The 27,006-nt window shown below is 36.7% G+C and overlaps 2 protein-coding genes across 2 annotated transcripts in view; one reads left to right on the top strand and one right to left on the bottom strand.

Annotated features, from left to right (window-relative positions):
* Positions 1-27,006, bottom strand: part of LOC144638023 (NIPA-like protein 2) — a 65,431-nt gene that overhangs the window by 11,436 nt on the left and 26,989 nt on the right. The gene's annotated exons all lie outside the window — the stretch shown is intronic.
* LOC144638987 (AP-3 complex subunit delta-1-like) overlaps positions 1-27,006 on the top strand; it is a 47,808-nt gene that overhangs the window by 1,579 nt on the left and 19,223 nt on the right. Inside the window, exons 2-23 of the mRNA XM_078498256.1 lie at positions 2,694-2,774; positions 2,900-3,007; positions 5,758-5,823; positions 8,078-8,141; positions 8,415-8,554; positions 8,706-8,779; positions 8,868-8,917; positions 9,148-9,176; positions 10,841-10,889; positions 17,223-17,292; positions 17,620-17,695; positions 18,316-18,385; positions 19,417-19,495; positions 19,766-19,892; positions 21,761-21,864; positions 22,773-22,914; positions 23,558-23,650; positions 25,286-25,337; positions 25,549-25,642; positions 25,975-26,070; positions 26,310-26,358; positions 26,713-26,787. Coding sequence (XP_078354382.1) covers positions 2,694-2,774; positions 2,900-3,007; positions 5,758-5,823; positions 8,078-8,141; positions 8,415-8,554; positions 8,706-8,779; positions 8,868-8,917; positions 9,148-9,176; positions 10,841-10,889; positions 17,223-17,292; positions 17,620-17,695; positions 18,316-18,385; positions 19,417-19,495; positions 19,766-19,892; positions 21,761-21,864; positions 22,773-22,914; positions 23,558-23,650; positions 25,286-25,337; positions 25,549-25,642; positions 25,975-26,070; positions 26,310-26,358; positions 26,713-26,787 — 1,788 coding nt within the window. The remainder of the gene's footprint in view (positions 1-2,693; positions 2,775-2,899; positions 3,008-5,757; positions 5,824-8,077; positions 8,142-8,414; positions 8,555-8,705; positions 8,780-8,867; positions 8,918-9,147; positions 9,177-10,840; positions 10,890-17,222; positions 17,293-17,619; positions 17,696-18,315; positions 18,386-19,416; positions 19,496-19,765; positions 19,893-21,760; positions 21,865-22,772; positions 22,915-23,557; positions 23,651-25,285; positions 25,338-25,548; positions 25,643-25,974; positions 26,071-26,309; positions 26,359-26,712; positions 26,788-27,006) is intronic.

The following is a 27,006-nucleotide window of genomic DNA, read 5'->3' as shown; positions in this document are numbered from 1 at the left end:
CAAGCAGCTATTTCAAAAAGAAATAGTGTTTCATTTCCTGATTGCGGAAGGGTGAGAATATTGTAACACTTAAGGAGAGGTGGGTTTGGGGTTTACTTAAATTTGGAGAAGGTCCTAGTGTATGTTGAATTTGCCGAATTTATGCACAAGTGCAGAATGAAAAGAAGAACTTCATATTCAGTAGTAACTTAAATTCCCATTTTACACCTACTGTGGATTTTATGTAAAGGAGACATAAACTACGTCCTTCTGCAGTTTGGCTTTCGAGAGTTCAAGTAACACATAAATATTTCTCTTTGTAGAAATAGCATATGTCTTCTCTCCAAATTAAGTTAAGTGAAGGGAGCTTGCCTTTACCGTTTTTACTCATCCAGTGGAAATTAAAATGATTTTTTTTATTTCTGCATAACACTTTTTTGCTTAAAAATGGCACCCGGTAGCAAAACTTTGAATGTTACATGAATGGAAAAATAACTTACAGAAAATATTTAAATATATTCCTATCAATGTGGGGAAACATGAAACCACAAGAGTAAAATGCAAGATCAGAGTAATGCAATTAATTTAAATGGTTTATTTTTTGAAACAAACAATCCTAAAATAAATCAGTTCCATAAATAAAATGTTTTGTGACTACTGATCTCTGATAAAATGCAAAACAACACTTTAATCGTAGATAAAATTATTACCTTTTGACAAAAAGCTTGAGGTATATACTTCTCTGAGTTGATCACATGCTCAAATCAAATAAATGCCAAATTCAAGACAAACCAAAACCCTGGTCGACAAGAACAGAGATAAGCACACTGTTTCGAAGCCATTTCTTCAAAATGAAATGCCTGTTGTCACTTTACAAAGACACGTTAACAACCAAAGCAAATTAATGTAAAAAGCTACCATACACAGATTTTTAACAAGGATTTTTAATTAAGCAAAATTCAAGTTTAAAGAAAGTTATATGTTATATATAGTCGTACCAGGATTGTATTTTGCTCGATCCGCGCTGCACGCTCTCCCGGCAAATATAAAATTATCTCCACAGAATAAGACACAGCCAAGTTGCTTCTGTTGTCAGTGTAACAGCCTTGCATTGGTAACACTGATAATAACGATTTGCATTTTTGGCGATACTGTGGGGTTTCGATCAGACCGCGATGGCTTTGAATAATCCAAATAATGTTTATATCATTAATTTAATCTCAGAAATCTGCACCAGCAGTTGCAACGGTAGTTAATATTGAGCGTTACATCAACTAAGGAGACGAATTTAGTTCGACACGGCAGTTGCACACCTCGCTATACGATAATGTCCATACAAAATTTAAACTTTGAGCAGAACTTCTCAACTTTCCGTGCAGACTCGAATGTTTTTGCGACACCGACGTGACACTGATCACGCAATTCCGGGTACATCCACGCGAGAACCCACGCAATTTTGCGTGTATTCGCGCTGTTTGTGACGTCGAAGATGCCGTGAAATTTTCCTGTACAAATAGAATAGGGCAATCTCCCACATTTATACATTCCTCTGTAACATGAAGTGAAATTAACTTTGTAAGTCACCTGCAAATATGCACTTCTCTTTGTAGCGCACTTAAGCTCTACCGTGCGAGCAAACACGAGATACGCCAAGTCATCCCGTTTTTCTTTGCGCTTGTAAACACTGGTTGGTGGAAATTTACTTCCGTTTCAGAATAATATTAAACGCTACGAGAGCTTTCTCTAGTTTTCTTACAATACATCGCTTTAGTCAAACGTTAAACCATTGCAGTCGTTAGATATTTCTGTTTGCAACGAATCTAAATTTTTTTGGTCATGCTGAGGAACATATTTCCGATATTTGAAGAACATGACTGTTTTTACGAAATTAATTGCCATCGGTCATACGTGTTTACTTTGTGGTTACGACCGTTCTTGTGATTGGATAGCAGTCCCCCGTGCGAGCAAACACGACAATTCATCCCGTTTTTGTTTGCGCTTGCAAACACTGATTGGTGGAAATTTACTTCCGTTTCAGAAAATCGCTAGAATGTTTACTTAACAATTAAACGCTACGAGAGCTTTCTCTAGTTTTCTTACAGCACATCGCTTTAATCAAACTTAAAACCATTGCAGTCGTCAGATATTTGTGTTTGCAACGAATCTCAATATTTTTTGATCATGCTGAGCTGAGCTGAGGAATATCTTTCAGATATTTGAAGAACATGTTTTTACGAAATTAATTGCCTTCGGTCAAACGTATTTACTTTGTGGTTACGAGCGTTCTTCTGATTGGATAGTAGCCCCCACTGTGTAAATAGTTCACATCGAAGCCAAAATAATACCGTATCGTTTCTGAGGAAACGAAACAAAAAACATTCTTACTAAGTCACTCTCGAGGAAAGGAGGAGTGGGAGCAAAGTGGAAGCTGAGAAGGGCTAAGTGTCACAAAAAGCAAATAGAAAGCAAAAACTGCAAATCCCTGGACAACTGGAACACAACACAGGGAGCCCATACAAAACCCCCTACAATACCATGCTTTGCATGCCCACTGCAGTGAGCCATTAACTAGCAATAGTTTGAGGATAACAGATAATCTAAATTTCATTTGACTTCATGGTTTGTAATAAAAATACCCTGTAGTTAGTCATTGCTGGTGATGGTCAAGGTTTCATATTATTTTGTAATTCACATTGTTGTTGTGTTTTAAACAGAGAATTGGTTATCTGGCAGCATCGCAGTCATTTCATGAAGATTTGGATATTCTCATGTTGACAACAAACATGATTAGAAAGGTCTGTGATAATTAAACTTTGAATTCATTTAATTATTTCCTGAGTGTTTTTAAAATAATTAAATGCACTGCGTGTTTGCCACTGACTAATGACAATATTTTTCTTGTATTTTTTTAATTCCTTAGGACCTGTGTAGCATGAATATGTATGACGCTGGTGCTTCATTATCTGGGTTTGCTTGTTTTGTGACTCCAGATTTGGCAAGAGATTTAGCTAATGATGTTATGTCATTGGTGAGTTTTGTACAAGCAGTTACATGTACTAAGCACAAAGTGGGAACCATGTCAAAATCAATAATAATTATTGTTACAACACTAAGAGTTATGAAATATAACCTAAACCATAACCTAAGTTATGGTTTACTGGTAATAAACAACTGCATCATTTAATGGAGGTAGAGGGCTTGTAGTGTCCAGATGCTTCCACTTTTGGCAGTCAGTCCCTAGATTGAATAACACCTCCATGGCTGTCAAAACCCCTTAACATAGCCATGAGCCTCCATGCAAAATACAACAGGCACCCATCATACTGGAGTATCAGTGAAAAAAAAAAGGAGGGGGCAAAACCTAGCTGAAGATAGTTCTTGTTAAACAAGGCTGGCTGAAACTCCTCACATATGCAGGGCTGCAAATAACAGTCGGTCATCGGACATTGGCCAACCAAAATTTGCTTATGTCCGACTAAATCCCAAGTGTGGTGGGACAAAATCTCCAGACAATTTTTTGATCATAAATCATATTACAACAGAGACGAATAAATATCTGTCCAACCACAATTTTGTTTTGTCTGACCAAGATAGTGTCTTAGTTGGACATATGTCCCTTTAAGTTAAAAAATTATATGTAGCCCTGCATACACCACATGAATGATGCAGAGAACTAGTGGGTACGTATACAGTACCGCCTGAAATCATATATGCACATTGGCACGAGGACAGAATGCGTGTATTGCACGCGGGAGGAACGAGACGAAACCGCGCAGTTCACGAACGAAACCCACGCGGTTCACAAATGAAAACCAAGGTCAGAAATTCATCTCGGTCAAATGGACGAAAGGCCGTCACAAAAGGATCTTTTGGCTATTGTTATTTTTATTGTTTCAATGGATTTTTTCTCACATTTACAACTTGCTCACACCGTATTCAGCAACTATATGCAAATTTCTTTCAAACATTTTTTCTGGGATAACTGGTAAATTTTGTTGAACTACAAGATCTTCACGGGTTCGTATTGAATGTTGCGTGCGTGTTAGCATGAGAAGCTTTTGAGTCGAAACTTGTCGCTTTGCGAAAGGATTAATTTTTTCAAAAATGCAAAACGTGAATGAAAAAAATAAAGACGCCTGTAAAAGCACTTCTCTCGATTCATCCGAAAATGAAGGAAGCGAAAATCTTTCTGCCGCCGCGCCGAGGATTTCTTATCTTCAAATGATCTGACAGATCGACGCCCGTGTGTAAATAAAGGTCGCAACAATCACGCTTGTCATGTTTTCTTGCAATGTCTAGTTATGAAAAGGAACGTATTAATTTTAAAGTCTGTTACTTAACAAGGCGAGCGTTTATTAAGATCGAAAAAAAGTTTCACAGAAGATTGAGCAATCAATGACATTTATTTGTGGGGAATGTGTTCTCTTTCAGGCGACAAAGTCCGACAATTGTCGGCTTTCAATCCACCAAAAGTTCAATTGCTGTTCAACCAGATTTTTGCCGATAAGAATAATTTTGCGCCAATCAAAATAGCTATTTTCCGTCAGTTCTAAATTTGACGTTGGGTTCGTGATTTTTACGGCTCGATGGTAGTCAGAAACGACAAAGAACATGTATCCTGTCTCGCCTTCCCACACATTCGGTATGCTGGAAAACAACTCGATGAATAAACTTGTCATTTTGCAGCTTTTCGGTAATTTGACAAATTGGGTTTTTTGCAACAACTTCCCGACAGTTCTTCCTTCGATCTCCAACCCATCTACATCTTGTAATTCCCTGACCGTTTCAAAAATTTTCCTTTCCTTCTTTAAGAAGAACAAAATTTTCGCGCGCGACCAAGCTGAGCAAAGTTGATCGATTTCTGAGAAGCGACAAGCAACGCGTGCTATTTGATTAGGCCATCCCAATAAAATGGCATGTACTAAAATCTTTCGGTTCTGCATCTCCTAGCTTCTTAAATGAACCCAGACCTCATTCTTTTTTTTTTTTGCCGACCGACCGACCTACCCACCATCACAAGACACGGGGCGATGGGAAACAAAACATTTTATTGAGATGGCCTTACATAACATTGCCACGGGAATGAACGAGTGCTTGCGTTGCACGTTGCTGAATTTTTAGACGAACCAGCGTTCTCTTTTGTTTGTTATGGTTTCCGATCAAATCTCTTGGGTGATGTTGTCAAAAACCTAACAATAAAGAGCAAAAATTAAGCTAACAACGTTCATTCCTCCCGAGGTGGACACACGGGCAAACCGTGTGCACTACCCACGTGTCCACCTCGTGAAACCCGCTGCCGATGTGCATATGATTTCAGGCGGTACTCCAGACCAACCTCTCACTGCTGGTGCTCTTTGTTGTTAACTCCTTTACTTTGAATTTAAATGTTTAAATGCATTTAAAACTACAGGTCCTTAGTAAATTTTGAGTAAATTTTGAGAAGTTTTGTCAAAGGCCTTTTGCAGGGGAGTTTAGTTCACTTTAAATTTCAGCAAAAAATTAAGGTGGCTCTAACTTGTATCATATAATACTAGATTTGTTTTAGCCTAAAAGTGCCAATAATAGGTTTGAGCCAGACATAATATTCAGTTAAATGGAAATGGTTAATTAACAAAGCAGAAAAAGATGATAAAATGAAAGAAATCCAATGACTATGTCATCATTAGGGTTGATGATGAAATTGTCACAGGCATTCAGTGTCATTTATTTCTTTTATTGTTAATAAAATTCATTCAACAAAATCTACCTATTCAGAGTCATCATTGTTGTTATTTTTAGCTTGTCTCAACCAAACCTTACATCAGGAAAAGAGCTGTCTTGCTGATGTATAAAATATTTCTCAAGGTAAGAGTTTCAGCCTTTTCTTTTTGTTTTGTTTATTAATGTAAACACTAAACAATATTTACTGGTGATATGGTTAACACCCACACATTTAAGAACATACTTTTACTTCAGGCTGGGTGTTTAGTGGTAAATAAAGCTATTCACAATAGGTTATTTAGGCAATAGGCAAAAATTAAAAGGCAAATCCCCTGAATGAAATGGGCAAACCTTAGTTCATTCAAAGGTTTAAAACTGTCTGCTACTGCTCAGAATAGTACTTTGAGTCCATTATAATTGTACATGTAGTTGATAAACTTAGAATTTTAAAAATAGACTGAGAATCCTTACAATATATAGACAGGCAATTTAATAGATTAGCTATATAGATTGATTTAGATTTGTATGTATTGCAGAAGAAAAATTACTTTTAATTTCCATTTTCAGCCTGTAGGTTCTAAATCCACAAGGTTCTTATATGTGGATGTTTACTGTAAATGTCAACAGTCTGCTTTAGACGTGTTAAACCTGTATTTAAAATATGTTTCTATGTACATCACATGCTATGTACATCACATGCTATGTACATCACATGCGTTTCAAGTTTTTGATATAATTTATTTAGTTTGGAAAAATGCAGATAATCTAGTAACTAGCAGTAATCATAGATTAAAGAGTGTGTTCGAGTATTGGCATGTTGGAACAGCAATTTCTAGGGTTTTGCAATGAGAAGGCATGGTTTATTTTTGTTGAAGCGGATACCTTGTTTTAGTTCGTTGGTTAAGTTTTTGTAAGGTATATTATTAACAAGAGCAAACATACTGAACGAAACGTGCACGAAGTCTTTAATAAAACTACATTTTATCAACAGAAATAAAGCTTACAGGTTTTTGCAGCATTTATCACCATTAGAAATGGATTAAATCTTGTAGTGTTTTTCAAGTTCACAAAATTCATAGAACACAATGTTATTGTTTGTGAGACTGCTCAAATGCTCAGTGTAAGCAGATGAGGATTCTCTAATGATACTTCCCATGGTTTCTTTGTTGGTGCAAAATTCATCTAAGATAGGCAATGGCTCTGTGAAAGGTTCAGCTGATTCAATGGTGCACATTGATTCATGCTTTGGGGTGTTGAAGTACTTCCAATGTTAAGTTATTTGCTCTGTGTTTGCAAGTCATCATATTATTAACAAGAACACAACATACCGTATTTATTCAGCTCTAAGCCGATCCCGGCTATAAGCCGAGACCCTAAACTTTTGGTTTTTAGAACCAGTTGGACTCTTCAAAAAATAAACCCAAAACGCTCGGCTCAAACCGAGAACTAATTTTTCCTTCAAACTATAAAACAATCCACGCGTAGCAAATCAACACATTCGATAAGTCACTACTATATAATTGAAAAAACAACAAATCAGTACATATGCGTGACAAAACATTCACCTGAGCATCCCATCTCAATCGGAATTAAGCTACTCGTTTAAAACAGCTAAATCTTAAAATTGAAAGTTCTTACTAAGAACAAAACAAAACATGATGTGCTGTTGCCGGTATTTGTCGAGTATCTTGAATCATGCTCAAACTCTTCTGAAGTGGTTTCTTTTAGCAGAGAAGTCTTGATATTATAAGTTTTCGGCGTGAACAAAAACATTACTTCCGGATGATTTCTGTCAGATCGTGTTACAATGTTTACCAAGCTCGTGGGAACAGCCGCTTCTGATTGGTCAGTTTCTGATGTTGCCAAAACAAGTGAAAACAAACATCAGTTCCTTCTTCTGCTGAAGAGACACGTTAGCAGGGATTCTGCAATTTAGCTAAACTTTAAAAGGTGAAGAAACAGAGACAGTCTCAGGCAGAAATTGTAGATGAGATTGTGTGGAAATTGTTTAAAGCATGCGGAATTTCGAACGCTCTCAACAGCAATCCAAAGAAGCAGCCGACACATGCCCCTGCAAAAATTAAGCGGGTGGACATTTTGGTCTCCTTACAGGAATGTGGAATTTTTCAGCATATAACCGTGCACAGGACACCAGCAATCGAAAACCACAGGGCGAAATTAGGTTTGCGTTCTCCTTCGTTGAACGCAATAATTAATTTGGCTTGAAAAATAATTTGTTGGAAAAAATTGTCTCTTGAAGGTACACAATGACCTTAACATCTAGAATGGAACAACTTAGCATAATACAGAATTGTTTTATGTGTTTCTTTTTCGGCTGGGTAGGTGGATGAGGTAGAGAAAAAGTCATTTATTGCATCTTTAATATGATCAATTGCAGTTCCCTGAAGCACTGAGACCAGCTTTCCCAAGACTGAAAGAAAAGCTTGAGGATGGAGAACCAGGTCATAAGATTAATACCATAAAAGTGTAATTCCTTGAGAATAAATAAGTATTGATCTATCTATCTTTAACTGAAGTAAAATACCAGTTTAAAGCTCTCCTGCTTATTAGCCCAGTTGTAGGCAGAATTTATTTATCTTGTTCTGCTATAATATATTCTGGTGATAAGCCCCCTGGATATAATGCCCTCAGTTTCCCAGCTAACTGTTTTAAAACAGGATCAGATTTCTTGTTTGTGACGTGGATACTAACAGTGTTTGACCTTGTTATCGTAGGTGTTCAGTCAGCAGCTGTGAATGTGATTTGTGAGTTGGCTCGTAAAAATCCAAAGAACTATTTATCACTTGCACCAATGTTCTTTAAACTCATGACAAGCTCTACAAATAACTGGATGTTAATCAAGATCATCAAACTTGTAAGTAGAAAAAATTAAATATTGATTTAACATTTAGTCTCAAATACATCAGCATCAAAGTTGCTGTATCTATAGGTACTGTTTTTCATCATTCAGTAAATGAAAACCATCGATCCTACTTATTCAGGTATGTTTGATTTTATTTCCACAGTTTGGAGCCCTTTGTCCTCTTGAGCCAAGATTAGGAAAGAAATTACTGGAACCTCTGACAAATCTCATCCACAGGTAATTAATAATACACACCAAGAAGCTATTGACTTAATAGATCAGCTGGGACATTACTTTTACTGACTTTATTTTTTTGTTCGCACAGTACTTCAGCCATGTCATTATTATACGAGTGTATCAACACAGTTGTATCAGGTGGGAACATTTTCTCAGTGCATGTTAGTTTCTGCGTAGACTGTAAGGTTTTAATTCAACTGATGCTAAGTAGCCATTGATTGCTTCAAATAATTAATATGTCTACAAAGTTTTTCAGACAACTGATTTAATAAGCACTGTCGCTTTAAAATTGTTTAAAGCTCTAACAATTAGTTTAAATGAGCTTAACAGTAAGCCACAATTGAGACATAACTTCCTTGCTTTTCTAGGATTACCTCAGCACACTCCTTCAATTCAGGTGAGTTTCATTATTAATAAATATTTTTATCTTGTGTTTCATGAGGCTTTAATGCTTCTTACATTGTTGCTGTGTGCAGGGTGATTACTGCAAAGGGCATGTAGCTGAGCTAGATAATATTATATATGTTGCAGTTAATTTTTGATCTCAGTTAATTTTTTATTTTAACTAGTTAGTTTTTTTCTAACTAGTTTTTTTATATTCTAGGTTAATAAGTAGAAAAAGTAGAACACCTCCCCTACCTTGATATCTCATACCCCCCCCCCCCCATCCTCGCGTGAACTAACCCTCCCCTACTATCTTTTGCTATTTTCCCCCTCCCTTAAGTACTATCTTTTTTTTTCTTTTTTACTAACCTGCACTAGATTTGAACTCTCAACCTCTGGATTTGCTGTCCAACCCCTTATCCACTGTGCCACGTAGGAAACGTTGGGTGAACCACTATTTTTTTAAAAATATATGATACCCTAACCCTAACCCCATTATTTAACTAGTTAAAAAAAAATCAACTAGTTAGAAAAAACTAACTAGTTAAAATAAAAAATTAACTGTGATTAAAAATTAACTGCAACATATATATATTTTTTATATTGAAATATAAGTTGGAGCAAAGGCAATGCTAGCCTATGAAAGCTGCCAAATCTAAGTAACTTGGTCCCTTAATTATTGTCTAGAGAGAAATGTGCAAAGCGACAGCGAGCAATGAGAACTGGTTGCTTTACAGGCAGTGCTATCATCTTTTGAGTTGTTTCAAGCTGTTGGTCGGCACCCCAAGAACCTTCATTCCACCTCTGACAGCAGATGAGGCAGCCGTAGATGCTGCATAATGCCCTTAACATTTTCCACTTGATTTGGCCTCAGTTCAGTTGGACACTGTAATTTACACACACAAACAAAAGCAGTAATGCACAGTGCCTTACATAAGATCTGAGATCTGATGATAGTAAGCCACTGGGCTTTGATTTTCCCCTTGTATGTTCCACTCTGTTTTGAGCTGAATTTAACGCTTGCTACATTTGTTATTAGAAATCACAAACATTTTTTGTCTTTAAGAAATACCTCTTATCCTAGTGATTTACACAAACTGCTGTAGTGGGGTATTGCTGGAGATCATTGCTTGACCTTTAAATATTGTACAGTAGAACCCCGGTAACTCGAACTCTAAAGGGAAACGAGGAACAGTTCAAGTTAGCGGGGTTTCGAGTTATCAGGGTCGATTGAATATTTAATTTGCCAAGTTAATAATTGATAGTTTGCTGATTTTTCATGACTTCGGTATACGGTACCGTGCAAATTGAACTAATCTTGCCAGAAACTCTAACACGACCATACATTCTTATGATAAGAGTGGAAAATGGCTGTCAAATACGTGATCTGTTCGTTGCCATAATCAATGGGCAACCGTGACGAGTTGCAAGAACCGGAATTCGAGTTATCAGGGTAAATTTGACCCAAATTTTGATCAAGGGAAACTAAATTTTGTTCGAGTTAGCGGGGTTTTCGAATTATCCAAGTTCCAGTTAACCGAGTAAAAATGACTGAAAAGTGGGGTCAAATCCAAGGGAAATGGAAGTTAGTTAGAGTTAGCGGGGTTGTTGGAGTTATCCGAGTTCGAGTTACCAGGGTTCTACTGTATTACCTATATGTTCCTTTTTTTCCCTTAGCTTTGTGTAAGCAAGCTACGGATTTTGATTGAAGATTCTGATCAAAATTGTAAGTTATTTTTGTTTATTATTTGAAGGCGTGAGCGCAAGAGACGCACTTTGTGTTTTGGCCAAATTGAAAATTGTCACAAACAACTCCAAATTTCGCACGCAAGTTCATTTACGTGTGCTCAACACTGCCCTGTATTTAATTTTGCTGGTCTTTCCTTCGTTTTCGAAAACTAACACATGCAAAAAGACAAGGTTTTTGCTTGCGCGGCGTCTTTTGACTTTTCTTTTACAAACGATAAACAAAGGAAACCTTTTGTTTCTCAAGACGATGAAGTCAGCTAAATTTTTAGGGTTACGGTCCTAGCCCTAACGCAAAAGGTAACCCCAAGGCCGTAGGGTCGGGGTTAGAGTTTCAGATTAGGGTTACAGACTTAGCCCTAACGCAAAAGCCTAGCCTTAACGCAAAAAAAAAAAAAAAAAAAAAAGTTTAACACTAACCCCAAGGGATTAGGGAGTTAAGCCATTTCAAGTTAAGTTTAGGATCAGAGTCAGCCTCAACCTTTTATAGATCGCGCTTTTAATGCAGTAAGCTTTCACGCCAGTTTGCTTGCAGCTAGCTTTTTTAAGTCGTGAATGCAATGAACGACTTATTGCGGTTTGCTGGGTGGTGTAAAACTTACTTGGTAACCTGGCAATTTTATATTAAGTTTAAATTAAGTTCAAAATGGCGGATGAACGTGGACAAGGGCTGGTTTCCCGAGTTGTAATGCGAACTTGTGGATGTACATCAGAAGAATACGAATATGTTTTTCTTTCTGGAAGGAATTTTTCTAGCGAGACCAGTGCTCGAATCCACATTTACACACAATTTTGCAACGGAAACGATGGCCGAGGGAGCAAGAAACTTGCACGCCGATCAATAGCTTATTTTGAAAGTCCGCAGATATGAAATTAGTATATACACACTCAGTGATCTTGGTGTTTCAAGCAATCTGATTGGTTCGCTATCTCGGGCTAATGAGCATTATTCACTCCCTACGGAGTGAATAATGCTTGATCCAAACGACGTTTGGAATATTCACGTTTCTGAATCGCAAATACTAAGAATACAAGAAGATGCTGAACCAGAAAAGACAAAAAAAGGCTAAGAAATTTGGCCTGCTGGTTTTCAAAGTAAGAGAAGACTACATATTTCGCAATTTGCAGCACAATGTCCACACAACTCGAGTACTAAAACGATAAACAATTGCTTACCGTCTCTTCGCCCGGCATCGGCAGAAATGAATACCGCAGATTTATCGGCAGCAACATCAAGTGTTATTCAACCAAGATCCTCCACAAATATTCAGGAAAAAGGTCTTTGTGCAAGAAAACATCCAGTTTTCACCACAGTTCTGCAGACATTCAGTAAACTTATAATCCAAACTTTCAGGTGGATCCTTCGCCAACTGCTCTTTCAATTTTCAATTCAAGTGAACTTCAAAAGCTTTGATTCAACGGTCAAAATGTTTTGCAAGCAGGTTTTTGATCAGATTGCAGGTTTGAGTGGTGTTAAAGGACCATTTTGCTAGATTGTGACGAGGATTTTATCGAAGATTAACTAGATTTGCCATGTTTGAAGATTCTGTAAACTGTTTCGCGCATGTCGGTTAGTGCCGCTTATATGTACGTTTTCCACGCATGAATTGAGAGGTCAATTAAATCGACTTTAAATGGTTTCCTACTGAAAACTTTGAGATCGCTTGTTGTTGAGATCACTTCGTGTGTATATACTAAAACAATTATTCTTTGAAATCTCGGTGAATAGCGGCAGAATATTCACCTCGCCGCTCCGCGGCTCGGTGAATATTCTACCACTATTCACCTCGATTTCAAAGAATAATTGAGATCCATCAAATAGTCGGTAAGTAATAAATAAGGCTGTATTTTCTACTACAGATTGGTATCACTCAGCAAGATGAAACTGATGTGTTTCGAAACAATTAGAGATATCTATAGTTGGCTTGATTTGTCTTTTGGTCGATCATTCATTTGCACGTTCGTCAAGTTTTTGTATCTAGTAATATTTTATATTCGTTGTCACACTCTCGTTAACGAAGTTCCCAAGTGCATCTATCTCGTGACTTAAACTTAAATCAAAATTTCCTTTGGCATTCGTAGCTCATTAGGTAGCAAACCTTATGTGAATGATAAATTTGCTCTGCTTTTGAAGGCAAAACTACATTTGTAAACACAGTATTATGCATCAGTCCCTTACAATTATTTTTTCTTCATACACATGGTCTGTCAAAGAAGGGACATATTAGTTCAACTGTGGTAATTATAGTTCTCCAGGGGTGTATCATTGCACTCAGGTAATTTTTTGCTTTGTCAACATCCACTGAGTGCTATGGGGTAGACATTCAAAGAAATACTGAGAGAGTATTATTGTTAGCGGCTATTAATGTAAGCGATTTTTTTCTGAGCAAGATTTAGCGACTATTTAATAAGGGATTTTCCAAAAACTTCAAAAAATAGTAATATCGTGTAAACCAGCTTTTACTGGCCGGTGATGAACATATGGCTAAGATGAAAATAAATGTTCAGTAAAAGAAAAAAACTACCGTATCTTGACATTGAATGAACATAAATTGCATTGCCTAAAAGAACAAAGTTACCAGTTTCCATTTTTGTGTTCCATTAGGGTGGGAAGGGGGTACCGGGGAGGTACCGTAAAAACCCGCAGATAAGCCGCACCTTTTTTCCAAAAATTTTCGCTCGAAAGCGGGGGTGCGGCTTATCTGCGGGAACATTCGGAAAAGGTGCCGTAAGTTTCGTGAACTGATGCTAATTTATGGAAAATTATGCAAATTAATATAACATAAAACTACAAGAGAGTACCGGTCATTGCTTTTGCAAGTTTGACAGCTCCTATACTGTTTGCAGTGTCGACAATGGCCTATAACTTCTAACAGTTATAAGCTTATTGATACTTTACGATCGAGAAAATACCACGAGTATTCACGAGTAAGATGGCCAATTGTTTCTTTCTCATTTTGCACTTTGATGGAAAATTTGTCGAACTGATTACGAAACTCTCTTCAGGCAACGAGTTTTTCTCCAATAGATGGCTCCCAAATCTCTTTAATTTGCCGATATGATAGCCACGAAACCCGAACGCCTCCATCGCCATCTTGTTTTGCTTTACGTTCTCGCCCTAGTTCCATATTTCGCGTCCGATCAAATGCCTGGTTACTAAGCTATGAACGTTCGGCAAACGCAAGTTCTTGTTGTTGTGACACAAAAATCTATGTCTATATGGAAAAACTGCGTTGAATGAAGAAATACCTGTCAAAAAATGCCAGAAAAAGATCGCCCATAATATGTCAAAGTTGGTTTTATTATAATATAAAGAGCTCAAGTATTTTCTGTTTCAATGTTCATTGAGTTTACGTTCGATGAAGAAGACTTCCTAATGTCTCAACATTGGATTTTTGACTCGACTTTGGATTTTCTTTGATTTACTTTCAAAAAACTTTTTTTCCAACATTTGAGTTGTTAAACTCAGGGTGCGGCTTATCTGCGGGTGCGGCTTATCCGCGGGTGTTTACGGTACTTGAAATTTGACCAAGACAAATTTTAGCAAGTACTAAATTTAGCGATTTTCGCCCAACTCACTAAAATCGCTAAAATGTAATAGCCACTAATATAACAATAGTAACCTTAAGGTTGATTTCTGTACATGTCTTGTGCCTCCCCCCCCCCCCCCCAAATAAATGCATGCAGTCATCTCAGCCGAAAAGGAACCTGGTTGCATGCCATGTTGACAAATAACAAATTGCTTACACTTAGATGGTTTGTTGTACGTGTTGTCCTACAGATTTATTTTATCAAGGCACATAGAATTTTGAATTAATTGACAGATTCGCCAAAACACTGAACTCTGCATGGGGCTAGGCTGTCAAGAGGTGTGGGCTGGAATGAACATCCTGCAGTAGCTTGTATGAAACACATGATCAGAAAAATAATTTTATTTCAAATTTACTCTCATTTCACAAACAGTGAATACTGCTCGCTATAAATTGACTTTTAGCAGACTGTACAGCTTGATAAATAAAATATTTGGAAGTTATTGTTATTGACTGCTGAAAAAAAAGGGTAAAAGATAAACAAGCTTTAAGGTTCATATCCTTTAATTCAACATGACCACCAAATCTATGCAGGATGGCTGGCAATGTATAGAGATTATTTAAAAACGAATTAATAAGGCAGATTAAAATGCATTGATGATTTTCGTGGCATGTAAAGGGGTAAAGTAAACTTTTTGGTTGCAAGTAAAGGTACCAGAAAAGGAAATAAGCAGCAGTTTTCATTTGTTACATGTATCAGGCCTCTATAAATTGATAATAAATTATGTTGACTTTACCGTTTCCTGCCAATTTCAATTTTTGAAAGTCACATATATGAGGCATCTATTAGTTTCTTTTAATTATTTGCCTTCTGTCACAGTGTCTGCCAGTGTATGTCGAATAATACCACTGTCCTGTATAAAATGGCTGAGTTACCTGGTTATTAACTAAAGAACCCTTTAGCTAATGTGAAACAGTTTGGTGAAAAAAAATTCCCTAGCTTCTTTCCATTACCAGCTTCGCAGCATCTTAAGGTACCTCATATCTTGTTACCACTATACGTGTCTCTCTCAGCATTAATTTTAAGCTCTGAAATAATCTTCACTTAGCTGCTTAGCTAGAAGGCCTTGATGGACTACTGGATGGTTAGTTTTCAGTTAGAATATGGGGTTATTTATCACTTACCAGCTAGAATTTTAAACATGACTCAACTATGACGTGCGTTTAACAGATTTCATAGACAACTACAAAAATTGTGTTTGTCAGCAGACATTTAAAATTTATTTTGGCTAATTCTGGGCTATCAGTTTATGATATACCACATTCACGACTTTGCTTATAGAGCCTTTGATCTGCAGTCTGTTTGCAGTTATCTAGTTTTTGTTGTTTCGGGCAAGACTATTTTACTCTGTTACCGTTAGCTGTAATTTGCCGAGGTGAAAGTGAAATAAAGACTGATTGTTGATTGAATACGTTTGCTCGTGTTGTCACATTATACTAGTTTTGCTTTCAGTTGAGTGCCGCCAGCTTGCTCTCACTTCTATCTCCACTCCTTACATCATCACACATCTACAAAATCCCGCGAAAACAAGATAAACTTATGAGGTTTTCGTTCGCACGAATCAATAGATTCATTGATGAATATTTAATGAGACACAGAAAATATTTTGCGAAGGGAAGGTGCCCTGGGGAACATATAAAGAATTTTTTTAAGTCTAAAACCAGGTCACTTCTCGGCAACTTTGTCGCGGCAGCACCCAAGCGGATCCTGCAAAACTCGCGTTGACGAAGTTCCCGGCAAGAAACCTCTTGTTTTAGACTCTCTATGCCGCCAGGCTCAAAACTACCTCGGTTTGTGCAACGTTTTTTCCGAAGCGCTAAACAGCGCTGTTGTACAAAACAAAGGCAGAAACATCACTCAGTTCTTCGAGCGATGCTGTAAACTTACGGGTATTCAGACTTAATGATGTCCTTCAACCACCTGGCAGCAGCACTTACGCTAAAACTAACCAAAGGCTTCAAATGATTTTCAGGAACAAACGGCCATTTTTTTTTTCTCTCTTTCCTCTCACGTGACACCTATCAGGTGACATCGCGTCACAATGTGTTCAGTCCAGTCCTTTTCTTAAAGCGAATCCTCAAAATGGTGGCTACGAACTAAAATCATGGCTCTGACACGTTTTTCAACCTCCCCGGACAGTTAAATAACGCTAGATAGAAGGAAAGATTTACACGCGATGTGTCAAAAAACTCATGCTGCTGGTTGACTGTGGAGAACGTAAGCTTTGCAAAACGCCTTTGTTCTTTGCATACGTAATTTCTAAAAAACGAAGCAAGATTCAGCGAATTTGAATACAGATCAATGTTAAGCACACGTAAACGAACTTGCGTGCGAAATTTGGAATTGTTTGTGACAATTTTCAATTTGGCCGAAACACAAAGTGCGTCTCTTGCGCTCAGGCCTTCATTTAAAGTTTGAAACATAATTATTATTGAATAGAAACATATATGTGTATAGAATCTTCAAAAACCTACACCCGTTCCTCTTTTCCTTTCCCCTTTTAATGACAGAGAGAAACTTCAGTGTTAGACCATATTAAACAAACATAACTCGTTGTTTTTGTGTCACTTTGAATTTACAATCATCTGAATCATATGTAATGTGAACTGTGCAATATTTTAGTATTTACAGTGGCTGTCATGTATCTGATTCACATACCAGTAGTACAGTGTATGAATGGCTTCCACTAATGCATTACTTTTTGGAACTATTTTATTTCTAGTGAAATACCTTGGCTTGCTTGCCATGTCAAAGATCCTGGCAGTAAATCCCAAAGCAGTGCAAGTACACAAGTGAGTACTGTATACTGTACAATCAAATGAGTTAATGTATTGGTGTATGTTGTAATTACTCGTGGTACAATTTATTGGTATATTTCTTTGTTCTGGTGTATGGTAATATATGTTACTGAAAATAAAACAAAGGAAAATACCAGATTGTATCACAACATGTATACTGGTATTATTATGTTGAGCTTTATGCTAAACTCTACAACAAAATCCTAGTCCACACACTTGGGTTGCAGCCATAGAAATATGACGTTAAAGAACTACCTCTAGGAATTCCAAGAAAGAAAGGACAATTGGCACTCTGGTGCTATTTATTGTTTCCCTTTTCAGAGACATAGTTCTTCAATGCTTGGATGACAAAGATGAATCTATCAGGCTTAGAGCCCTGGACCTTATTGTTGGAATGGTAAGGGTCACACTTACAGTATGTGTAGTTTTGTTATAAAACGACACTGATTAATAGATTGACATTTATGTTAAAAAATAGAAAAGATGTTGCTAATGCTGTTAGCATAATCTGTTGCAAATATTGGAATGAGTTTGGAAAAACTTAATATTTTAAAAGGTTTATACAAGGGTTACTGGTGTTTATAACAGGACATGTTAACACAAAACACCATATTTTTTCAATTTCTTTTTCAAAGCAAGAAGTGTCACATCGCATCAAACTCAAGCAAAGCACTTACATGTAATATAGCTTTAGTTAGCAATTCATTCTGAGTGATGTTGTAATAAATATAGAAAAGTAAGTCATATAAAATGTTGTTCTGACTCTGATCTTGCTCCATTACATGCGCCAAGAGAGGTTACAGCAGACAACATTTAAACTCTTGGAGACATCAAGACAGACATGATTTAGGAACTCTTAAATTAGTAATATTGATCTTTAGCCCCTGATTTTCCAGATATGGTTCTCAACATTTTTTTTTGAAATATTTGGTTAGTCTGTTTACCGGTTGCATACCTGCAAACTGCCATTTTTTTAAAAAAGAAAATTGTTTATGATGAGGAATGTCTATCTCTTAGGTTTCTAAGAAGAACATTATGGACATCATCAAGAAATTAATGGTGCATATAGACAAGGCTGATAGTCAAAGTAAGTGTCAAGAATGATGTGCATTTACACCTGATTGAAGAAGTGTTGACCCATGAAAAGCAAAAACCATGAATGATGCGACCCAAATGTTAACTGGGAAATCAGAAAATATAATCGTCATTTGTGACAGAATAAACATGATAATAACTTCGGAGGTTGCATAAATGCCCTCAAAGAAAGAAAATATCTTGATTATTAGTAAAAGAAATATTACTGAGCTCACTCAGGCTGTCTACCCATATTGTTCATGGTTTATGCTTTTCACAGGGTCAACGTTTCTTCAATTTGGTGTATATCAACACAACAATACTTTGTATATGAATACAACAGGAAGGTAATATAGTCTTTATGTAATGCCAAGCAACACACAAACATCAGGAAAAAAGTTCTGCAACTGACAAGGAGAATCAATAATTTCAAGATTGGAACTGAGTTGGACGAGTCACTACTAATTAAGCGATATCTTGTCAAAGCATTAACAAATATTGCTGCGCAGTGTCAATGAAACACTGAGATCATGATTTAACTAAGAAGTTGACACTGTAAGTACGGTTCTTAAAAGAGGTGGGTGGGGTATGTGTATATTCTAACAACTTATTCAGGAATCTATTATATCTGCAGGCTAGGTCAATGATAGCTTTATTTGCTTTTGCTTTTGTTAAATAAAAAATATTACTGTTAGCTAGACAGAGATTCTAAGTCTCCTGATTTGATGTGTTACCTCCTGATCTCCCGATTTTTATCAGATAATTTCTATCCGTTTATCGCAAAATTCTAAAAACAAGGGGGGGAAATGCTAATCTTTACTTTTTTGCGATCTAGGTGTAACAATAAAAAAAAGCACCAAAAAAGTGCTGGAAATGACACTTGAGGAAACCTAAATTTGCAAAATATCCTGTGGAAACATGCCCACAGCCCCCCAAGAGACTCCCACCTTAAGCGCTAAAAAATACTCTCTATTTTCCTTCATAGGGTTGGAATCTCTGGCCAGATGATCTTCTAATTCTGTGTTTTGATTATTTTATTAACAGCTTACTGTGATGAGTTACTTTCCAAGATTGTTCAGATCTGCAGCATGAATGACTATCACTATGTTACAAACTTTGAATGGTAAGAATCCTCTTTTCTTTTAATTGATAAGTTGAAATTTTATTGTGCTTCTCATTTGACACAATAGTTGGCATATTATATCTCCTTACAAAATCAATACATTGACAGATAATGAGATTATAGAAAATCACCAATGAGATGATTTTCCTTCATTGACTACTAATTCACATAGCTAGCTTTTTTAGCTCTGGACTGAAAGTTATTACTAGTCAATCTTTCTGATGTAGGTATGATTTGGTTTGTTATTCTAACTACTTTGTTGACATGTAGGTACATTGATGTTCTTATACAATTAACACGAGTTGAAGGGACAAGACATGGCAAACTGCTGGCTTCACAAATGATGGATGTCACTATCAGAGTCAAGGCAATCCGTCCTTATGCTGTGCAGTGCTTGGTAAGTTTGAGCAGCTGATACCCATATATAACTTAATATTTGGTTTTCAGTCTTGATTTAAGCATAAGGGCAAACACATGCAAACACATAACATGGAGAAATGCAAACTTTTTCAAGGATCAAAAATAATATTTTGATTGTTTGTGTTTGTTAGTGTTCCAATGGACTGTAAGTTGTACTTGTACTTGTTTCACTAGCAAAAACAACCCTATTACAAATTTATAGATTGGTTTGCCCTGAATTATATATTAAACCTTTGGCTGAAATAAAAATTATGGCCAGAATGGCTGAAAATATGTGGTCAGTATAAAACACGGACTATGGACTACAGACTACGGACTATGGACTACGGATTACGGACTGGGTATAAAATACGGACTCAAACTACGGACTATGTATAAAATACGGAATAAGCATATAAAATGTGTTTAAAAGCGAACCACGGCTAGAAATAGTTAACGAGATCCCTTCAAGGATGTATACTTGAGCAAAAAATTATTATTGTTGGCGCCAAAACTGTGCGGATTACCCCATGTAACGCAACGGCTTATGTGACCTTTGTTATCGTTGTCGGCACGTATTGCGCTGCTTTTGTTATCGAAGAAACTGAATAAATCTTGTTTAAAATTAATCGTTTCTTCGTCTGTCAAACTTTGTAGGGATTCACCACAAACAATTATGATCTTCCTCTGAAACTTTTGTACTTTTAATACAGTCAAAACAAGCTACCTTATGGTACCCTTTCCAGTCAAAACAACAAAAGGGTTTTTCTCAAGAGTAAATTATTTGGTTTATTTGTTTTTTTTTTTTCAACATCCCATTCTCGAAATGTATTATTCCTTGTTAAAACGACGGCAGCTCGATAACGCGATTCAAAACTCCGGATCCAAACTTGACTGGATTATCGCCTGGTTTCACGCAACATACGAATTTTGCCGAAATTTGCTTGATTTGCTACACTAACACACGGTATGTTTTCACATTTCACCATTCGCTTATTTCAACATGCCTCAGACTCCTGTAATACCAAAAAAGAGGTACGAAATTTCAAGTACTGAAGAGGCTAAAATATTCTACTGGCAGAAGAGAAACATACGGGGGAAAAATGTCTTAACCGGTTTTCATTGTCATGCAAATTAAGGTTGTTTGTCAAATTCTCACGTGCCGGCTGCTTGAGGCTGGCCAGATATACAGTTGAATAACCAAACTCAAATCTTCAAGGGAGATCAAAAAAGGTTTTGAGATATCGGGAGTTTGAGTTAGCAAGGGTAATAAATTATTAGGAAAAAAACACCTGGAGGGGAATCAGAGAAGATGCGATTATCTGTAATGAAATCGACAACATTATATAAAGTTTTGAGTCGAGTATCCACTGCAACTCCGATTCAAGAATCGAAGACCAAAGCCGCGAAGAAAACAAAAACAAATTTTAAGTTCCTCACAACTGGAGGAATTTTAAGGTGGTTTGACAGTACTTAGCTGTAACCTACGAGCAGACTTTCTGCAGGAAAAGGCTAACTTATCTATTCGAAGTGAGACAACTTTGATGCTTATAGCCTTGCTTCTAGTTATTTTTAACATCGGGTCACATTTTGCATGCTTATACCGTAGTCCTTATTTTATACCTAGTCCATAGTTTGAGTCCGTATTTTATACCCCAGTCCGTAGTCTGTAGTCTGCAGTCCGTGTTTTATACTGACCGGAAAATATGGCTCTATACAGAAGGATGCTTGATGATTTACAGAATTCCTGCCATGTTGTATCAGAAATGTTAACTTAGGCATTTACATGTAGCTCACTGCAAGTCTGTTAATTATCAAAACTGATACAATAAATACATTTACCGTACCGGTATTTCTTTTTTTCAGTCTTTGCTGCTGGATAACAGTGACTTGATTTCAGGACAAATGGAAAAGAACAGAGTTTGTGAAGTTCTTTATGCTGCAGCATGGATTTCTGGAGAGTTCTCAGAGTAAGTGCTAAATTTAAAAGTACTGGTAATCATGAAAGGCTGTTCCTCACTAGTGACTCAGCAAATGTACAAGTAGAAACACAAAAACATACAAACATTGGAAATATGCATTCTTGTTACAGTTAGTATGTTCTCCTCACTGTGGAATCACTGGAATATAAGCATCAAACACAAGCCACAAACATAAACTTGTACAAAAAATCTGGTGTACCTTTGCTTGTCCCACAGTGATTCCTAGTCAGGACAACATGAATAGTTCTTCTCTTGCTTGTGTTCATGCTTATGTCATTGCTGTCCTTACTATTCTTTGTGCTCATGCTTATATTTTTGTCTGAGCTAGCACAGAGCATGTGGAATAAGTTAGCAGTAATAACATTGTTTGTATACAGACTACAGGATGTCAATGTTACAAGTAATTAAGAAAGTCTGTCTGAGCCAAACATAATTTTTGGTAAAATTAAAGAGGCACATGACCTTCTGTCAGTTGTTTGTTGGCTATCTGTGACGATCTGTTGGCAATGTGTCAGTCTGCTGGCTGTCAGCATCTTGTCAGAAGTCATTCAGTCATGTGTAAGTTAACTATTGACTGCCAGTTGGTGAAGGAGAGGTGTTCTTCACAATCACCAGATTATTGCAAAGTACACTGTACTTCTGTTTTACTTGATTAAGTAAACATTATTAATAGATTGTTGTTCAATCAATCAATCAATCAATAAATAAATAAAATTTATTAACCCTCGGAGCTGATGGGGGCTAACTAAGCCCAGGCTAGCAAAACATAGGCTAGTATGCTGAGAAATTGCTCTCCTAGAAACAAATGTTACTAGTAAACTTGTACACCTGTATTATTTATTTCTTTGTTTACATGTATTTATGATTATACATGTATTTCTTTTGTTTTTCACCAGACATTTACCAGATATCCACACCACATTAGAAGCAATGCTGCAAACCAAAGTGACATCCCTTCCAGGCCACATCCAGGCAGTTTATGTTCAGAACATTGCTAAACTGTATGCTAAAGTCCTTGCCAATGAGCAGGAAGAGGAGGTGATATGTGTGATTATTTTGATTTATGCAAAGCTCATCTCATAACAATTAATGTATTCCTGCATTCTGACCATTTATTACATCAATCTCAACCCAAATTTAGGGTGTTGAAGTGTAAAATATTGCATTTTTGTATTATTTGTACTGAGATGGATAATACAAAGAACATTATTACTTGATCATGTGACGATGCCTTTGTAAGATGGAAAAAGTGTCTTTTCTGAGTCCTGGTTCATAGAAAATATTTAAGACAATTTTTTTATCACCCGGTAAATTTTTTAACCAATCCAATCCGATATCTGGGAGGCCATGGGCTCGATTTCCGTCGGGGAATCAGATTTTTTCCATGTCCCATGCTCGTGTCATTGTTAAACAATACATCTTCAAGTTTTTTGTTCTTTATACATTATCCTGTTAGGGATGACTTTTCAAACCAAGTACTCATGCTTAAAACTATTGTGTCATGCTGATATCATTCCCAGAACCACCTCTTCTGTTGACCAGCAACAGGGAGGAGCAAGGACTCTGGGATTGAGACGGGTTTGAAAGTTCCTGTGCTCATGCTTTGATCTAAAGATCCCTAGTTTGGTTGTAGTAGAATTTATCAAATGAATACTAATTAAAATCTTGTTTGGTTTTCAAGGAGGAGGATGGCGAAAAAACATCAGTTGGTGAGACGCTGGTGGAGAAGCTACCTGTATTTGTACAGAGTGCAGACCTAGAGGTGCAGGAAAGGGTAAGTGACAGGTGTCAATCATCTTAAAGGAGCTAGCTGTATCAACGATATTTTTACTTTAATTTTTGGCTATGGACAATTGAAATAATTTTATTATTGCAGTCAAAAGAAGCATTTTCTTAATATAACATAGCTTGCAGAGCCGCGCAATCAAATTCAGTATACGTAAGCGTGCTCAAAATCTTGATGGAGCACGCTGATGACGTAATCAACGAGTAAAAATCTCACTGAGTAAAGCTCATACGCTGTGTTTTGCGAAAGCGATGACACGTTATCTTCGGAATATGAAAAGTGAATCCTCTCAATATTTTTCCAAGGATACGAGCTACAAGGTAAGCTGTTTCTTTATACGAGACGGAGAGCGAAAGAGAAAATAAATTTGATTTTGCCGTCAAATTAAGTTGTTTGTGTGCTTTTCTTCATTCAAACAACAACAACTAACGTGCAAGTCTCGAAGGACGAAAATCATTTTTTCACGGCCCTAACGTGGAAGAATGGGCCAACCATGAATGACAACAGCTTGATGGCACTAAAAACTAACTGCTTGACGAAAGTTTTCGCGTTTTAAGAATTACTTTAAAGCGTCTACGGCTCTGTTGTGATTTTGCCGCTCGGGAAAAATTTACTTCATCGGGTGCTTCATTCAACTACCGTTTTCAAAAATAAATGTTCATCAATTACAAATAAAATCGGTCCACAAAATACTTAAAACTAATCATGGAACCGAGTTCTTTGACTCTTTTACCCTTGGAATCTGTTCGGCTGTTCGAGGTTGTTTTGTTTAAATTTTCTTCCAGTTGGGAGTAAACATTTTAAGTTAAGCTTAATTTTAATTCATCGAAAACTAAACCTCAGAATCAACAGCAGTATTTGCTGTTTCCGTCATTTTTTTCCTTCGCTCTGTCACCGACGTATAAACTTAGTCAATTTATCAGCCATTTCACACAAACTGCTCCAATCGTGTAAACTAGCTTGTACATGTGTCATTTATTGCTCGACCGCTAAGTTTATGTTCTCACACTGCACACAATAAACACAGTTTTTTCCCGCGGGCTGTTTTGATGCACAATTTCACCGGCAATGTTATAAAACAATTGGTTCATGCTTTTAGCTGTGCTCCATCGAGTTATGGAGCACTTGGGAAGTTTGGAGAGCACTCAAGAAGCTAGAGTTGCCCTCGGCTATCGCCTTGGGCAACTCTTACGCTTCTTTCATGCTCTCCAAACTTCCCGCGTGCTCCATAACTCGATGGAGCAGGCTAAAGCATGAACCAATTGTTAAGTAAACTATAAACAGTATAACGTTTTTAAAATGGGACACTTAATTAACTTTGATTTGAGGTGACATTTTAAAATGCATGGGTACCTAAAAAGGGCAATTTAAAAGTCCCAGTGTCTTTCTTATTCTGAACTTCTGAGACACAAGGTGACATTTATCAAAATTGTATTTGTTATGATATGGAGCACTAGAACTGAATGTCCCCTTAAATGAGGTGTGTGTTGGGAGGTGCTTGTTTATCCAAGATGTCTTCTATAGCAGATGATAACTACGTGTAGTGCATATTCACTGTTAACGGAGGATGTCTGCTTGAGCATTGGTATTAATAATGTTACCATATATATTTTGTTCTCTTAGGCTAGCTGTGTCTTACAACTCATCAAGTATGTCCTAAAGTTACAAGGAAAAGGTAAAACTGTCTATAAGAGTATCCTTTGAAGCACTGGAGTGTAATGGGAAGTAAAATTGTTTCAGTCTTTAATTTTATATCAAATTATGTTATTAAACAGGTAACAAGAATAAGCACATGATCATTTCAGTCAGTAAACTGAATTTTTCTTAGGAGAAAGCTATTAAAAACAAAATTTTAGTAGAATCCGATGCTGATATTTTTTTTTTAGGTGTCGACTGCACAGAAGAGGTATCATCACTGTTCCGTGGAGAATTGAATCCAGTTGCTTCCAAGGCACAGAAGAAAGTACAGATTCCTGAGGGGTTTGTTCAAGCTTTGTGTTTTAATTGGTTTTGTATACTGTTGTAAGTAAAACTAAAAAAAAATGCATGTACTTGTACATCTTGGTATCAAGACCGTACATGTCTCAACCGTTTAAGTGGAGGTTTGAAAACCATATTTAAAAACTTGCTCACATAACCCCAGGTCAGACTCAAATGCAGTTGAAATTGGCGACATGCTAGTAGTTGCTTAGCAGCCACCGGCCATTTGGTAGTCAGAGTAGTCAAGTTCAAATTAAAGTGTTATTATTATCCTTTCATTTAATGTTCTTGGGTTTAAATTAGAAAAGTTATTTTTTGTACTTTGTTGTTAGGCTTGACCTTGATAAATGGATCAATGAGCCGCCATCTGAAAGTTCAGAAGAGGAAGAAGAGATGGAGACAATATTTGACACTCCAAATGAACACAAGTATGATGCTTTATACCTGATACCTCTTAGTCTTATCCAGATAATTAACTTTATTAAATAGATTTTGATCACTTTTCCAATTTATCTTATCAGCCCAGGAACCAGTGTTTTTATGATTAATGTTGAATGTCTGAAACACAAATTATTGGCAAAAAGGTGTTGTATCAAAAACGGTTTTATAATCTGCACTTACCCTTGCAATGTGGAGACTCAAATGTTTTTTTTTTTTTAATTTGCAGAAATCTAAAGCAAAAGCATGTGTCAGACGATGAGGAAGAGATGAAAAGGGTATACTGATATTATTTTATTTTCATTTTAATTAAGTCATGTAAGGGATGTATGGAGACTCTGGTGGGATTATGTGTAGTGACAAGAAACTCAATACCACCCTGACTTTGTTCCCTATGCACCCACCCTCCATTTGCAATCAAGGTTGTTAATAAGAAACCATTAGAGCATTAGACAAGAATTTTAGGATTCGTCTGGTGAGTCCAACAAAGGGAACTGTACCAGTCTGTTGGCATCAATATTGTCCTCTTATACAAGCACTGTCATTATCCTGGCTGTAATGGCCCTGTTGCTACCTCCAGTTTCACAGATATGTTTCAGTGCTTTTTTATTGATGTCTTTTTGTTATTTCAGAGACGTGAACAAAGAAAACAAGAGCAGTCGAGTAATCCACATTATCTGAAGATGTCATCACGTGAGGAACACAAGGTAACTATCATTGTAGAAATACCTACTTTAAACTCTAAAACTCTAATTATTTAATTATCAAATGACCGTAATGGTAAAAATATATCTATAGTCACTGTGACAAAAATTACACACACTTCTCAGGGAACCTTATGTACCATTGATCACAAAAAATTAAGAGATATTTGTAATAAAAATAAACTAAATTTTTTAAAGGCTTGAAATCATTGCTTGGTACTT

The sequence above is a fragment of the Oculina patagonica genome, chromosome 14, assembly GCF_052425735.1.
Source record: "Oculina patagonica isolate OP01 chromosome 14, crgOcupat, whole genome shotgun sequence".
NCBI lineage: Eukaryota > Metazoa > Cnidaria > Anthozoa > Scleractinia > Oculinidae > Oculina > Oculina patagonica.
This window is presented reverse-complemented; position numbering and strand designations above follow the sequence as displayed.